General features: G+C 47.8%; 1 protein-coding gene across 2 annotated transcripts; it reads left to right on the top strand.

The window, feature by feature from the left end:
• Positions 1-6588: 6588 nt before the first annotated feature.
• On the top strand, positions 6589-9628 carry LOC107118191 (claw keratin-like). Of its 2 annotated transcripts, XM_015420490.1 has the most exons (3): positions 6589-6658; positions 8516-8946; positions 8989-9628. In XM_015420490.1, exons 2-3 carry the CDS (start codon positions 8538-8540, stop codon positions 9096-9098), a joined length of 519 nt encoding a protein of 172 aa, XP_015275976.1. In that variant the 5' UTR covers positions 6589-6658; positions 8516-8537; the 3' UTR covers positions 9099-9628. The 2 variants fall into 2 exon arrangements, with proteins under 2 accessions (XP_015275976.1, XP_015275967.1); XM_015420481.1 differs by having other exon boundaries at positions 8516-9628.
• Positions 9629-14306: the final 4678 nt, after the last annotated feature.

The following is a 14306-nucleotide window of genomic DNA, read 5'->3' as shown; positions in this document are numbered from 1 at the left end:
GGAGGAGGAGGAGGAGGAGGAGGAGGAGGAGATTGGATTTATACCCCACCCTTCACTACCCAAAGGAGTCTCAGAGCGGCTTACAAACTCCTTTCCCTTCCCCTCCCCACAACAGACACCCTGTGAGGTAGGTGGGGCTGAGAGAGCTCTGACGGAAATGGGTCTTTTTCAAGAACAGCTGTGCCAGAACTATGGCTTGCCCAAGGTCACCCAGCAGGTGCAAGTGGAGGAGTGGGGAATCAAACCCGGTTCTCCCAGATTAGAGTCCGCGCACTTAACCACTATACCAGACTGGCTCTCCAGTCCAGCAGCCCTCCGGTAGTTAAAATAAAAAATAAAAAAGAACAATATGCAAATATTAAGGCTATTTTAACCCCCTTTGGTTTAGAAAGATGATTGACACATTCCTTCCTCTATCTGTCAAAGGGATGCAAATAGGGACAGACTGGCCATTTAACTTGCAGGGAAAGTCTCTGGTGGGACACCGCCTTGGAGGGCTGCAGCCAGCCATGAACAAAGGAACCAACCCCAGCAGCCCTGCCTAAAACTGCATCCGACACTCAGCCTAGGATGCCCCAGGGCCATTTCGACTTCCCAGTCCATGCCTGAATGGAAACCAAAACAAGACGAGATAATTAACATGTGGAATCCTCTGCTGCAGGAAGTGGTGGCGGCTGCAATCATCAACACCTTCACGAGGAGATTGGATAAACATATGGAGCAGAGGTCCATCGGTGGCTATAGATGGAACACTCTGTCTTCTTGGTGCTTGGCGGGCTAGAGTGGGAGGGTTTGCTGGTGGACCTCCTGATGGCACCTGGGTTTTGTCCACTGTGTGACGTAGAGTGTTGTACTGGATGGGCCACTGACCTGATCCAACATGGCTTATCTTATGTTGTTATATCTGAAGCAGTGATGCTCTGTATTCTTGATGTTTGGGGGACCACAGTGGGAGGGCTTTTGGAGTTCTGGCCCCTCTGGTGAACCTCCTGATGGCCCCTGGGTTTTGGCTGCTGTGTGACACAGAGTGTTGGACTGGATGGGCCAACAGGGCTTCTCGTATAGTCTTATGTTTGGGGTAGTGATGCTCTGATTTCTTGGTGCTTGGCAGGCAAGAGTGGGAGGGCTTCTGGAGTTATGGCCCCACTGGGGGACCTCCTGATAGCACTTTGTGACACAGAGTGTTGGTCTGGATGGGCCACTGATCTGTTCCAACAGGGCTTCTCTTATTTTCATACGTCTGAGGACAGTGATGCTCTTTCCCCAGAGCAGCCACCTGCAGCCACCCCTCTCCCTCCCCTCCTGCCAGATATAAAGGGCTTCAGCTGAACAGCGGGGAGCATGTGGCCCATGAATCAACTGAAGCCCTTTAAATCCGGAAGGAAGGGAGGAAGAGGGGTGGCCACTCTTGGGGGTTGGGCATGGGGCGGGGCTTACCCCCACTGGCCAGCTGGTCAGTGGCAAGTGGGACCCCCACCCGGACATGGGGGCTAGCAAACCTTAAGCAAAGGAGTGGGGGGGGATCCAGCAAAAGAAGTGCCAAAAGCTCCAAAGGATCTGCCTGAATAATGAAATCTGGAACTCCAAAAAAAGGAATGTATTATCCATTATGTTTTATATTCTTTGTATGTGTTTTATTCTAAGTGTTTTCTGCATTTTTTTGGTAACCTGCCTGCAAGGAATAAAGGTGGCTAATCAGTCAACCAACCAACCAACCAACCAAACAATCAATCAATCAAAGAGGAATCCTTTCACTTCACACGCCACAAGCAGGACTCTTCAGTCAGGCTTGGAGAAACGACGGCTGAGGGGTGACATGATCAAGGTTTATAAGATTATGCCTGGGATAGAGGAGGTCGAGAATTAAGTGCTTTTCTCCCTTTCTCACAATGCAAGAACTCGTGGGCACTCCATGGCCGAGTTCAGACTGGCAGTTTGCCCTGATATGCGCACGTTTCAGAAACATCCCACAACCGGATTAAATGGGCTGTTCACACAGGCATATCTGTCAGGCGTTCCCCACCTGTACTCAACCTGCCTTGTAACGCTTCGCTCCCGAGTTTAAAAGTTACCTGGTGAAAGTGGTAACAAACCCTGGAAAGTGTGATTATCCCGCATCCATCCCGTACCAACAAAGTGTGAACACCAAAAGCCACATTTTTCTTATACGCTTATGCGCATGAGCACAAATCTCCCAATTACAAAAAAAAGAAAACCACCCCTTACAGCCGTGCCTCCAGGCCAACAATGTGAACACTCCCTTGCACCGCCTCCCAGTTTGCTCCCGCATCAGTCGCTGCAGTATGAACGGGAAAACCCGGAACAGTTTGCTCCGGCTCTTTTTTCCACGACTCCCTCCCACTTCAGTCTGAACTCAGCCATGAAATTGCTGAGTGGTCAGGTTAGAACGGACAAAAGGAAGACCTTCTTCACCCCAAGAGTGATTAACAAATGGTATTCACTGCCACAGGAAGTGGCGGTGATTACAGGCATGGACGGCTTCAAGAGGGAATTGGATAAGCATCTGGAGCAGAGGTTCATCAGTGGCTATTAACCACAGGGTATAGGAAGGAACTCTCAGGCTTGGGCGAGTGATGCTCTGTATCCTTGGTGCTTGGGGGGGGGCAACAGTGGGAAGACTTCCAGTGTCCTGGCTCCACTTCTGGACCTCCTGATGGCACCTGGTATCTTTGGCCACTATGTGGCGGAGTGTTGGACTAATGGGCAATTGGCCTGATCCAACATTGGCTTCTCTTATGTTCTTATGAGTGTCCACACATTCCTAGTTTCAATGCACTTTTGACATTCTGATCTGTCTTTACTATAGAATGTACTTGACACAGTTAAAAAAACAAACACATTCATAATCTAGAACTCATCTCCCTTAAAAAAAAAAAAATCCTGTCCTAATGGATGATGCAGCACTGTACTGACCTCAAACACAAGCTATTTCCTGAATTTGACAAGCCTCATTGTCAAGTCGTGTCTGAAGATCAAAGTGTGCATCAAAGCAAGATTTGTCTTTGTTAGTCACCGTGACTTCCAGGAGCCATAAAAAGATAGAATCTTTATGTGAACAAGAGCCTAGACTCCCTTCTTGGCTTTGCCAGCAATCTTTCTTCTTCTTCTGATGCTTGTGCAGTTGTTATCCCATTATCAAGAGGCAACACTAGCTACTCTCAGCATTGGCCAGCCTCACACAGCACACTTTATAAACTATAAATTAACAGTGGCATGAACCCAATTCTAGCTTTACCCCTCCTTTCCGGTCTCAGGTGCTGCACCCATTCCACCCTTCCTCATTTGAAACCATCAGCTTGTTCCTATCTTTTGGCCATGTGCCACCAATTCCCCATCCTTAGGGATGTGCATCGTGTGATGTCCCCGCCCACTCCCGGAACAGCCCCCTCCCATGCCTCCACTGGTGTGATGGTCAAACCTAGCAACCTTGCCTCAGCCACCATAGCTAGCAGACACTGATAGACTTCTCCTTCACAAATATGCCTCACCTGCTCCTAAAGCTGTTTATTCCTGTGGCCATCACAACATTCTCTGGCAGCAGATTCCACAGAGGAGATAGAAACGATCGAGCACATGATGCTCAGATATAACCAGTATACCAAGTGGTTAAGTGGCTAATAATATCAGGGGGCCACAGTAACCTCCCCTCGAATGGATAGGGTTGTGCAATACTGGAGAGTGGGTTGTCCAGTCACGCGGGATCCTTGGGTGTTCCCATGTATAAATTGTTTTAAATTGTGTTTTATCGTATTTTATTGCCCTTTTGTGCCCTACGGTTGTAAGCCGCCCTGAGCCCGCACGCGGGGAGGCCGGGGTATAAATGAAATTAAATAAATAAATAAATAAAGATCTGTGGCAAATATATTATCCCACTCATAATAGATATGGTGGAACAAACAGGTGCTGAGCAGTGTAACCGATTGTTCATCGATGGAAACCGGACAGTTACTGAGTCTGTGGGGAAATCCTGGATGGCATGTTATGACATTCAATACACATGATCAAATACGGAACAATAGCTCCCTAGTAGTCTCCGATTTATGTTCTCCTTTCTTATTTTATTACGTATGACTGCATTTTTTACATAGATTTATTTTTATATCGGTTATATATCAGTGTTCCCTCAAAGCTGAGTGAGTGTGAGCCAGCTCACAGTTTTTTAGCCTCCAGCTCACACATTTTTGTCTTAGTTCAGGAAAGATGGCTCCAGAGCAAACTAATTTATGCAGTAGCCAAATCTCTTGCTCACAGCTTTAATGCCAGTAGCTCGCAAAGTAGAATTTTTGCTCACAAGACTCCACAGCTGAGGGAGCATACACACACACACACACATATACAGGGGTCATTTCCCGTAGGAGCACACAGGAGCGGAGCTCCGCAGTAAAGAGTCCAGGGGGTGGGCACATGCAACAAGCCCCACCCCCTGCTCCCAGCAGCCCTCAGCCAGAGCAAGAAGCAGCCAGGTAAGTTGCAGAGCTCCCCCCGGCCACCCGGTCCAAAACAATCCAGTGGCATTTTTAAAACCAAGTTTTATTCAGGTGCAGGCTCTCCCTCCTCTGGTGCTGTAGTGTGCTACTGTCATGCCTGCCACCACTAAAGAAAACAGTATAAGAGTATTGGAAAGGATATAGCTTGATTTGAACCCAGTAGCACCTTAGATAAGAACATAAGAGAAGCCAATGTTGGATCAGGCCAATGGCCCATCCTGTCTGTCCCACAGTGGCCAAAAATACCAGGTGCCATCAGGAGGTCCACCAGTGGGGCCGGGACACTAGAAGCCCCCCCCCAAGCATCAAGAATACAGAGCATCACTTGCCCCAGACTGAGAGTTCCTGTCTATACCTTGTGACTAATAGCCACTGATGGACCTCTGCTCCATATGTTTATCCAATTCCCACTTGAAGCCATCCATGCTTGTAGCTGCCACCACCTCCTCTGGCAGTGAATCATTGGCATAGCAGCTTTGGAGAGTCAAAGCCCCTTCTATTAGATACTCTCAAAAGCTTATATACCCCAAATCCTGTTTGTCTCTAAGGTTCTACTGGACTTGAATCTAAATCTTTTACTGCAGATCACATGGCTCCTCTTTGAAGCTAATCGGGTCTAAGATTCTTGAAGGAATTTATCATATCACATATTCCCCTATATCCCAAGGTTGTATTATTGGAAATAATTAGTGAACATAGTCCCCGAAGTTATATATGGATGCTTCTTGATATGATTACAGCTAAAAGAAAGGATTATCAGAAAAGTATAAGTATAAAATAATTTACTTTTTTCATCTTATGGTTCTGTTTTTGCGGAAGGTGCCCTAGGTATGTTGTATGGGACAAGGAAGAACAATACAAAACTATTTAAGAAACAACAATAAAAGTTCCATGTTGAGTGATTTCTCTTTATAAATCACAAAACCTTAAGAAATTATTATCTGAATATAAGTCTGAGAAAGGGAAGGCTTAGAGAGGACATCATTGCAGTCTTCAAATATTTGAAGGGCTGTCATGTAGAAAATGGAGTGGATCTATTCTCTCTTGCTCCGGATTGCAAGACTAGGTCCAATGGGTGGGAATGACAAGGGAGTCGTTACTGGCTAAATATCATGAGAAACTTCCTAACTGTAAGAGTGGTTGAGCAGTGGAACAGACTGCCTTGGGAGGTGGTGGATGTTCCTTCACTGGACGTTTTCAAGCGGAGGCTGGATGACCATCTTTCCTGTATGTTGTAGGGCTAATTTTTTGGTATGCTCCTGCAGAGAACAGGGGGTCGGACTAGATGACCTGCAAGGTCCCTTCCAACTCTGACATTCTACGATTCTATGATTCTATGAAGGTACATTGCTGAATGACAAATATAGCAAAGCAAAGGGTGAAAAAGGAATCACAGATTCAGTCATGATAATTGTAGAACTTCTAAGACTGTGGTAATGTACTTTATGATGTGGCTGCTTCAAATGATAAATTCGGCAGGGACGAATTCTGAATAGTACGCAAACAGAGTGATTTCAGCAAAGCGTACTTTATTCCATCAGGAACAAGATGACTTTGGTTGGCTCACAGGCCGGCTTATATTCCCCAAGAAACCGCCACCCCAAACACACACCCACTTCCCAATAGGTTATTTACAGTGGCCGAGAGTCTCACTGGCTCTCGGCCAGGAACCTAGCCCCCTGATTGGAGTGGGCTAGGATCCGCATAGTCCATTGTCTCTTGGAGAGAAGCTCGACGTTTGTCTCTGGACTTGTCTGGACTTGTCTGGACTGGATACATTACAAATTCCATAGGCATCGCTCATGTTTACAAAGAAGTCAAGTCACTCCAAGTTGAACGGGGATTGCATTGGGGGGGGGATTGTGTTTACTCAGTAAAAACCTGCTGCAGAAAATTAGCTGGGAAACAAAAAAAGATCATGGAGTCCAATCATTAGAGCAAACTGATGACAGCATCATCCCTTGATTAAACGGCTTTGAAGCGGCAAAACTAATTTTGGATATGATTAAACCGACACATTGTGAAGGTGATTAATTCAGATCTCTACATCAAAAAGAATGCAACAAAGTCAGTATAAAAGCTCTTGTACCTCCCCAGTAGCTCAGCTTCATCTCTCTCACTCGCTTGCCTTTGACTTCTCCAAGAATCAGGTAAGTTTGGCGAAAGCCAAATCCAACTGTAGCTGCTGAAATAAGATTGTACGTGCAGATTTTGTATGCCGGACCCAATAGTCTTACATTAGTGCTCCTTCCTGAAAAATCTCTCTATGGAATTAACCCCCATAGATCAAACCCTTTGGCATTTCTGAAGGCTCTCCAGTCATGACTTTGCTATGGATTTCTCATCATAAGCATGCCTTTTAGACATGTTTATATTAGACATTTGAACCATTTCACTGGGCAACAGTGGGAGGGCTTCTAGTGTCCTGGCCCCACTGCTGGACCTCCTGATGGCACCTGGTATTTTTGGCCACTGTGTGACAGAGTGTTGGATAGGATGGGCCATTTGGCCTGATCCAACATTTGCGTCTCTTATGTTCTTATGGGGGTTTTTTTGGTCATTCTTTCTCATAAAGTTAGTTGGTTGATTGGATTTCTATCCCACTCCATTTCCTGTGCTGGGGTTTACATTGGGGACTACCATTCCTTGAAATTAGCTGGGGGGTTCTGCCCGGATTCCCATAACCCTCACCACACTACAATTCCTTTAAATATTTTGGGGTTTCGTTGTTGTTGTTCAGTTGCACAGTCGAGTCGGACTCTTTGTGACCCCGTGGACAACATCACGCCAGGCCCCCCTGTCTTCTGCCATCCTCTGGGTTAGCTTGGTATTTGTATTACAGATTTTTGCATTTGTATTACAGATTTGACCTGAGTTACCTGCAGAAATGGTTCATGTTGATGATACTGTTTGGTGTAGTGTTTAGGAGCAGTGGGCTCTAATCTGGTGAACTGGGTTTGATTCCCCACTCTTCCATATGAAAATAATTTTGTCGAAGAGATGCCAGAACTCCATTCCAGTGCATTCCCCTAGAAGAAGGGGGAGGGGAAGCCCTGATTATAAGCCAGTTTGTGAGACTTTCTGCCACAATTTTCTGCCAGAAGACGTACTGATATCCACAGGCATAGACAGTTATTGAAGGGGATAGAGCAAGATAAGTAGCCATTGTTAAGAACATAAGAGAGGTCCAGCAGTGGGGCCAGGACACTAGAAGCCCTCCCACTGTTGCCCCCCCAAGCACCAAGAATACAGAGCACCCCTCGCCCCAGACCATGAGTTCCTATCTATACCTTGTGGCTAATAGCCACTGATGGACTTCTGCTCCATGTGCTTATCTAATTCCCTCTTGAAGCTGTCAATGCTTGTAGTCACCATTGTTCATCTGTCTGTTGCAGTAGAAAAGTGCAAGGATCCAGGAGTACCTTAAAGACAAACAAAATACATGAGTCACTGCTCACTTCTTCAGATATTGAGGGGGATTAGACAGTCTTGTGAAGAATAGGTCTATCCGTAACCATGGTGACTAAAGGGCATCTCCAAATTCAGAGGAATGAAACCTCTGAATAGCAGTGCCAGGACGTGAAATCAGGGGAAGGCCCGAGCCTCCGTGGCCTTTTGTTGGCCCTCCAGAACAAATGGTTGGCCACTCTGTGCGAGATGAGACATCATTCCAAATGGACCCGATCAGCATGACTTTTTCTTAAGGAACCCAGATGAGATGCTACCAGATAAAATGCTAGTCTAGGTTGCCTCACTCATGGTGTCCATCATTTTAGGCTTGAATGCAAGTAGTCACTAGGAAGGTGACATATTTTCCATGAGTGCCTGCCATCCCTGCTAGTTTTTTTTCCTTGCATTAGATTCAGCTACTTCTTCTATAAACATTCCGTGTTGTATCTTAAAGGAGATTGATTCTATCAGGCATTTTTCCAGGAGATGGGTTTTCATACTGAGCCTCCCAGTGCTTCTTGTACATAATATTTTTCTGCTTTCTTATATTCTTGCAGACTCACCCTCTAGCACTCAGACATGGCTTACTGTGGACCATCCTTCGCAGTTCCCTCCTGTGCCTCCGCTCCAGCCGTTGGCTTCGGATCAGCAGGTCTCGGCTATGGTGGCCTCCATTCTGGCACCATAACTGGATACGGGTCACCATCCTTTGCCGTTCCCTCCACGGCCTCTTCTCCAGTCGTTGGGTTTGGCTCAGCAAGTTTCGGCCACAACTCTGGGGTCCCCTCCGCTAGCCTGGGTGTCCTCTCAGGGGTCAACCCTTCCTGCATCAACCAGATCCCACCTGCAGAAGTCGTGATTCAGCCACCTCCCGTCGTCATGACCCTCCCCGGACCCATCCTCTCCGCGACCGGTGAACCCGTTTCCGTGGGAGGCAACACTCCATGTGCTGTTAGTTATGGCGGTCCCGGCAGAGTGATTTCTGGAGGCAGTGGTCTTTATGGTGGATTCGGCAGAGGGCTTTCTGGAGGCAGTTTTGGTTCTCTTGGAGGGCGTCTGGGGAGCTTCGGGGGTCGCAGAGGCAGCCTCATCGTGGGGCGCCGTGGCAGCTACTCCCCCTGCTACTCCCCCTGCAATTGAAATGTCAAAGAAGAATGGTCAAGAAATCCACGGCATAACATACGCATCTGGCTCTAGATCTGCTGAGCCGCCTTCCTCCCAGCTCAGATCAACAGAGGGAAGCGGTCCTATCGGCATCCCTGTCCCCTGACATAACTTTCATGTATCCCCTTTTGATTGAAATATTTCGATTACTCTATAAATGGCATCCGTCTCTCCCCCCCCCTTTCTCTCCTTCCTTGTTAGGAAGCTGTTCGTGTCCGAATGTCAGTTTGTCTTTTCCAAAGCCCTTCTTTGTCATACTGTTCACTCCTGTCCTTTGTTTGCATTACTGAATAAAGCTTCCTTTCTATCATGATATCACTCTCCTGGTTTTGATTTAAACATGGATTTGGCAGGGGGCTTTCTGGAGGTAGTTTTGGTGCTCTGGGAGGCCGTTTGGGAAGCTTTGGGGGCCGCACAGGCAGTCTCATCCTAGGGCCCAGGAACAATTGTTCTCCCTGCTAAATTCTTATGGACCATTTAACTCAGATTTGCAGCGATCAAGAAAACCTTGGTGTAAAGGTTTGGCCTTTAATCCACTGAGCACCCTCCATGCGCTGAACACTCCCATTCCAGTTTCTGTTCTGTGAATGCTTTGCCTGTTTAAATTTCCTCTTTGTAAAATCATTCACTGAAATAATCTCTTCTGTTTCCTAATAAATCTTATTTTGCATCATGAACCTGAGAGTTTGGCCTTGATTTAACCTAAGGATGTGTCACACAAGGAGCAACCTAGTCCAGCGTTCTGTTTCTAAGAGCGAACCACTGTCACATGTTTAAAAGATGTCAGTTCAGGCAGCTGACAAAATCCATCAGACAATGCATCAGAGTTAACAACACACATGAAGATGTGGTAGAAAAGAGCAGGAGTCCCGTAGTACCTTAAAGACTAACAAAATTCATGGCAGGGGAGGAGCTTTCATGAGCCATAAGAACAATGTTGGGTCAGGCCAAAGGCCCATCCAGTACAACACTCTGTATCACACAGTGGCCAAAAGTACCAGGTGCCATCAGGAGGTCCACCAGTGGGGCCAGGACATTAGAACCCCTCCCACTGTTGACCCCCCCCAAGCACCAAGAAGACAGAGCATCACTTGCCCCAGAGCCCCTATCTATACCTTGTGGCTAATAGCCACTGATGGACCTCTGCTCCATATGCTTATCTAATTCCCTTTTGAAGCCGTCCATGCTTGTAGCCGCCACCACTTCCTGTGGCAGTGAATTCCATGTGTTAATCACTCTTTGGGTGAAGAAGTACTTCCATGGCTCACTTCTTTGGACAGATCAAGATGGATATAATAGAACCATAGAATCATAGAATGTCAGAGTTGGAAAGGACCTTGCAGGTCATCTAGTCCAACCCCCTGTACTCTGCAGGAGCATAGCCAAAAGATAGCCCTACAACATACCCTCAAATATGGTCATCCAGCCTCCGCTTGAAAACGTCCAGCGAAGGAGCACCCACCACCTCCCGAGGCAGACTGTTCCACTGCTTAACCACTCTTACAGTTAGGAAGTTTCTCCTGATATTTAGCCGTTAACGACTTTCTTGTAATTTCCACTTGTTCGGTCTAGTCTTGCAATCCAGAGCAAGAGAGAATAGATCTGCTCCATCTTCTACATGACAGACCTTCAAATACTTGAAGACTGCAATCATGTCCCATCTAAGCCTTCTCTTTCCCAGGCTAAACAGACCCAACTCTTTCAGCCTTTGGCTGAAAGTAGCTGTGTTAGTCTGTAGTAGTAGAAAACAGCAAGAATCCAGTAGCAGTGTAAAGACAAAAAAAATGTGGCAGCTTATGAGCTTTTAAAAGTCACTAGTGTCTGAAGAAGTGAGCAGTGACTCACAAAAGCTCATCACCTGCCACAAATTGTGTTTGTTTTAAGGTACTACTGGACTTTTTCTACTGCTACAGACAGACTAACACAGCTACCCATCATGAAGATGCAGTTCTTCTTTTCTAACTAGATCTTCAAAATGACCCCATGAAGTAGGTCAGGATGAGAGGCAGTGGTCCATTCTGCATCTGGCATTTGCTTCACATTTTATCAGCACTTGAACTGGTTCCCCCTTGCCGCAGAATATATTTTTTCATTACATCACCTCGGATCCTGGTTTCTGCAATGGCTAGTTTCAGCTTGCCATCTATTTTGTTTTCAACGCTCCGTCCTGCTGCATTGGTATGCAGATTTTCCTGTGTCGGTTCTTGCCTCAGCAGTCATTAGCTGCCTGAGCCAAGTAATTTGTGGCAAGGAGATAAATACAGAGGGGAAAATAGGGGTGGGGGAACTGACGGAGATCCATGAAGCCCTGTCAAGTTGTCTGCTTATTGTTTCCTTCGAAGTGGAGGAAGGAAAAGGTGCCACTGAAAACCACATTCAGATACTGTGACGATGTCCTATTGGGAGGACTAGGTTTCTCTTTAAATTATACTGGGTGTTTATAAAATAGGTAGTTCAGGCTGCCACCAGGAATTGTCTAAATTCCAAATCCACTCTCAGTTTCTTATGTTGGTATTGTGACCCAGGGTCTAGGCTTTCAAGGGTCTCTGTGGTCCTGAGGAATAATTGATATGACTTTTGGGATTAATTTAAAAAAGAGAGGATTTATTGAAAGGGGAACAAAATAAGAGGTTAGTTATTATGTAACTGGTTGGGAATAAGGTTCCTATGAATGAGCTTGTCAACTGTATCACTTTAATACACATATACTGATCCTTCTCGGATCCCACACAGATTCTTTCAGCTCTCTCACTGACTGAATTTCCACTGAACAACATCAACTGGTTTTTTTCCCGTCTCCTCTAACTCTGACTTTCATACTTTCATAACTTGACTGACACTCACACAGATCCACTTCAAAAACTCCTCCCACACTCTCTCATCCTCCAATCACAGCACACTTGTCTCAGTCACTCTACTCTGCATTCACTGCCCTGCAACCTAACATTTAAAGAGACACACACACTCTTAAAACAAGGAATCATTACAGATACCATGGGGCAATGCCATACTGACTGCAAAGTCACCCTTGAATGGCCAGAAATCTATGCAGAAGGTACCATAAAACCCAGTGAACAAAGAAAGTGAAAGCGGCATGAAATGTAGAGAGAGATTAAACTCACAATGTGGCTGTGGAAAAACTGCAAGGAAACAGATGGGTGCAGAATCAGTCAGTCACTCGAAGTCACCAAGGGAGCTTCGTGGTGCAGGAGGGATTCAAACCCAGGTCTCCCAGCTCTTTCTTCAACACCAATTATTGCACCTGCCGGCTCTTAGGCCAACACCCTACGCAGTGCAGAAATATACAAGTTCAGTATCCCTGGCAGGTGGCTATCTAGTCTCTAGTTTAAGACCTCCAGGCAATCTGTTCTACTGCTCAACAACTCTTACCATTAGGAAATTTCTCCTCACATTCAACTGGAAACTGTTTTATTGTGATTTTTACCTGTTTAGTCATGCCCCGTGGAACATGAGAGACAGCCTCTCTGCCCTGTTGTTGGCCCTCCAGAAGAACTGGTCGGCCACTGTGTGAGGCAGGATGCTGGACTAATTGGACCACTGGTCTGATCCAGAAGCTCTTCTGATGTTCTTATGAAGGCCTCAGCCTCTCTGCCCTGTTGTTGGCCCTCCAGAGGAACTGGTTGGCCACTGCGTGAAGCAGGATGCTGGACTAGGTGGACCACTGGTCTGATCCAGCAGGGCTCTTCTGATGTTCTTCTCAGGGGAAATCCTCAGCCTCTCTGCCCTGTCATTGGCCCTCCAGAGGAACTGGTTGGCCACTGTGTGAGACAGGAGGCTGGACTAGATGGACCCTCACTGGTCTGATCCAGCAGGGCTCTTCCAATGTTCTTCTCAGGGGAAGGCCTTGGCCTCTCTGCCCTGTTGTTGGCCCTCCAGAGGAACTGGTTGAGGCCACTGTGTGCGACAGGATGCTGGACTAGATGCATCCTTTTGTTGGTGCCTGCGAAGGATGGAGGAGGACAAGTGTGTGGGGGGGGTTGAGTCCTTCTCTGGACATGGGCATGGCAGATCTGGCAGTCTTCTACACAGGGGTCACTGGGGAGGGTGCAGAAACGTTTCCAAAGTGGGGGCTGGAAATGATGCCCCAGGACTGAAGAAGGTGGGAGGGACAGCTGCTTTCTGGCACCGGACTTGAAGGGGCCATGGAGGGGTGTTCTGGAGGCAGGAGGAGCCACAGGGAGTTGTGTGGGAGGGAAGGATGTGTTGTGTCCACTGACCGCCACCGGAGGTCAGCGCATATACCCGAGCTTCAGTCTGGGAAGACAATGGGGACTAGGATCCTAGTCCCTCCACTGGGGAACCAATGGGAGCCATGGCGGTAGATTCAAACCCACCAATGGTGACCAAGGGGTGGTCCCCAGGTGTGTATATAGTTGGCCTGCCGGCCGTTTGTATGCATGTCTTGTTGTGTGCCTAATAAAGCGTGCTATGCACCACATCGTTGTCTGTCGTCGATCCATGCAGCTCCCACTACACAATAGTGGCGACGAAGGTGGGATCTAGCCGCATCTGAGCCGGGCCGTTGCGAGGAACTAGGAGGACGCGAAGCAGCCGATCCGATGAGCGAAACATCGAACAACTCGACTGCTCCTCCCGCACCCCCTCCGGCGCGCACAATGGCTACCGCTCCCGGGCTAGGGCTGCTTCCACCCTTCGACACAGCCCGCCCGCAAGACTGGGCCTCCTGGGTCCAGGGCGCCGAGTCCGCGCTTGAATTCTTCGACATCACCGACGAAGGCAAGAAGCGGGGATTCCTCCTGGCCTCCTGCGGCACCGCCGTGGTGTCCCTGGCCAGAAGGCTACTCTCCCCCACCAACCTTGGCGACTGCACCTTCGAGCAGATCGTCAAAGCGGTGCAAGGCCACTTCGCACCAAAACCCACCGAGCTGACTTGTAGGGTAACATTCTACACCCGCAATCAGCTGGCCAGAGAGACCGCCGGGGAGTTCCTCGCGGAGTTGCGCCAGCTCGCATCCGACTGCAACTTCGGAGCACACCTAGAAGACGCCCTCCGGGACCATTTCGTCGTGGGCTTGCGAGAGGAGAAGCTCCGACGGAAGCTGATGGAGAGGGAGAAGGTCACCGTAACCGAGGCCCTCGCCGCCGCAGTTGCGTGGGAGCGGTCGCACGCCGCCTCAGCATCAGCCCTCCAAGTCGAGCCAG

Source organism: Gekko japonicus, unplaced genomic scaffold (assembly GCF_001447785.1).
Source record: "Gekko japonicus isolate JY-2015 unplaced genomic scaffold, Gekko_japonicus_V1.1 scaffold426, whole genome shotgun sequence".
In the NCBI taxonomy this organism is placed as follows: domain Eukaryota; kingdom Metazoa; phylum Chordata; class Lepidosauria; order Squamata; family Gekkonidae; genus Gekko; species Gekko japonicus.
The sequence above is the reverse complement of the archived record's forward strand: the minus strand, read 5'-3'. Positions and strand labels throughout refer to the sequence as shown.

What these genes read in the sequence shown, in the direction of transcription:
- LOC107118191 (XM_015420481.1), top strand. Translation starts at nt 8,538, where the DNA reads ATGGCTTACTGTGGACCATCCTTCGCAGTTCCCTCCTGTGCCTCCGCT.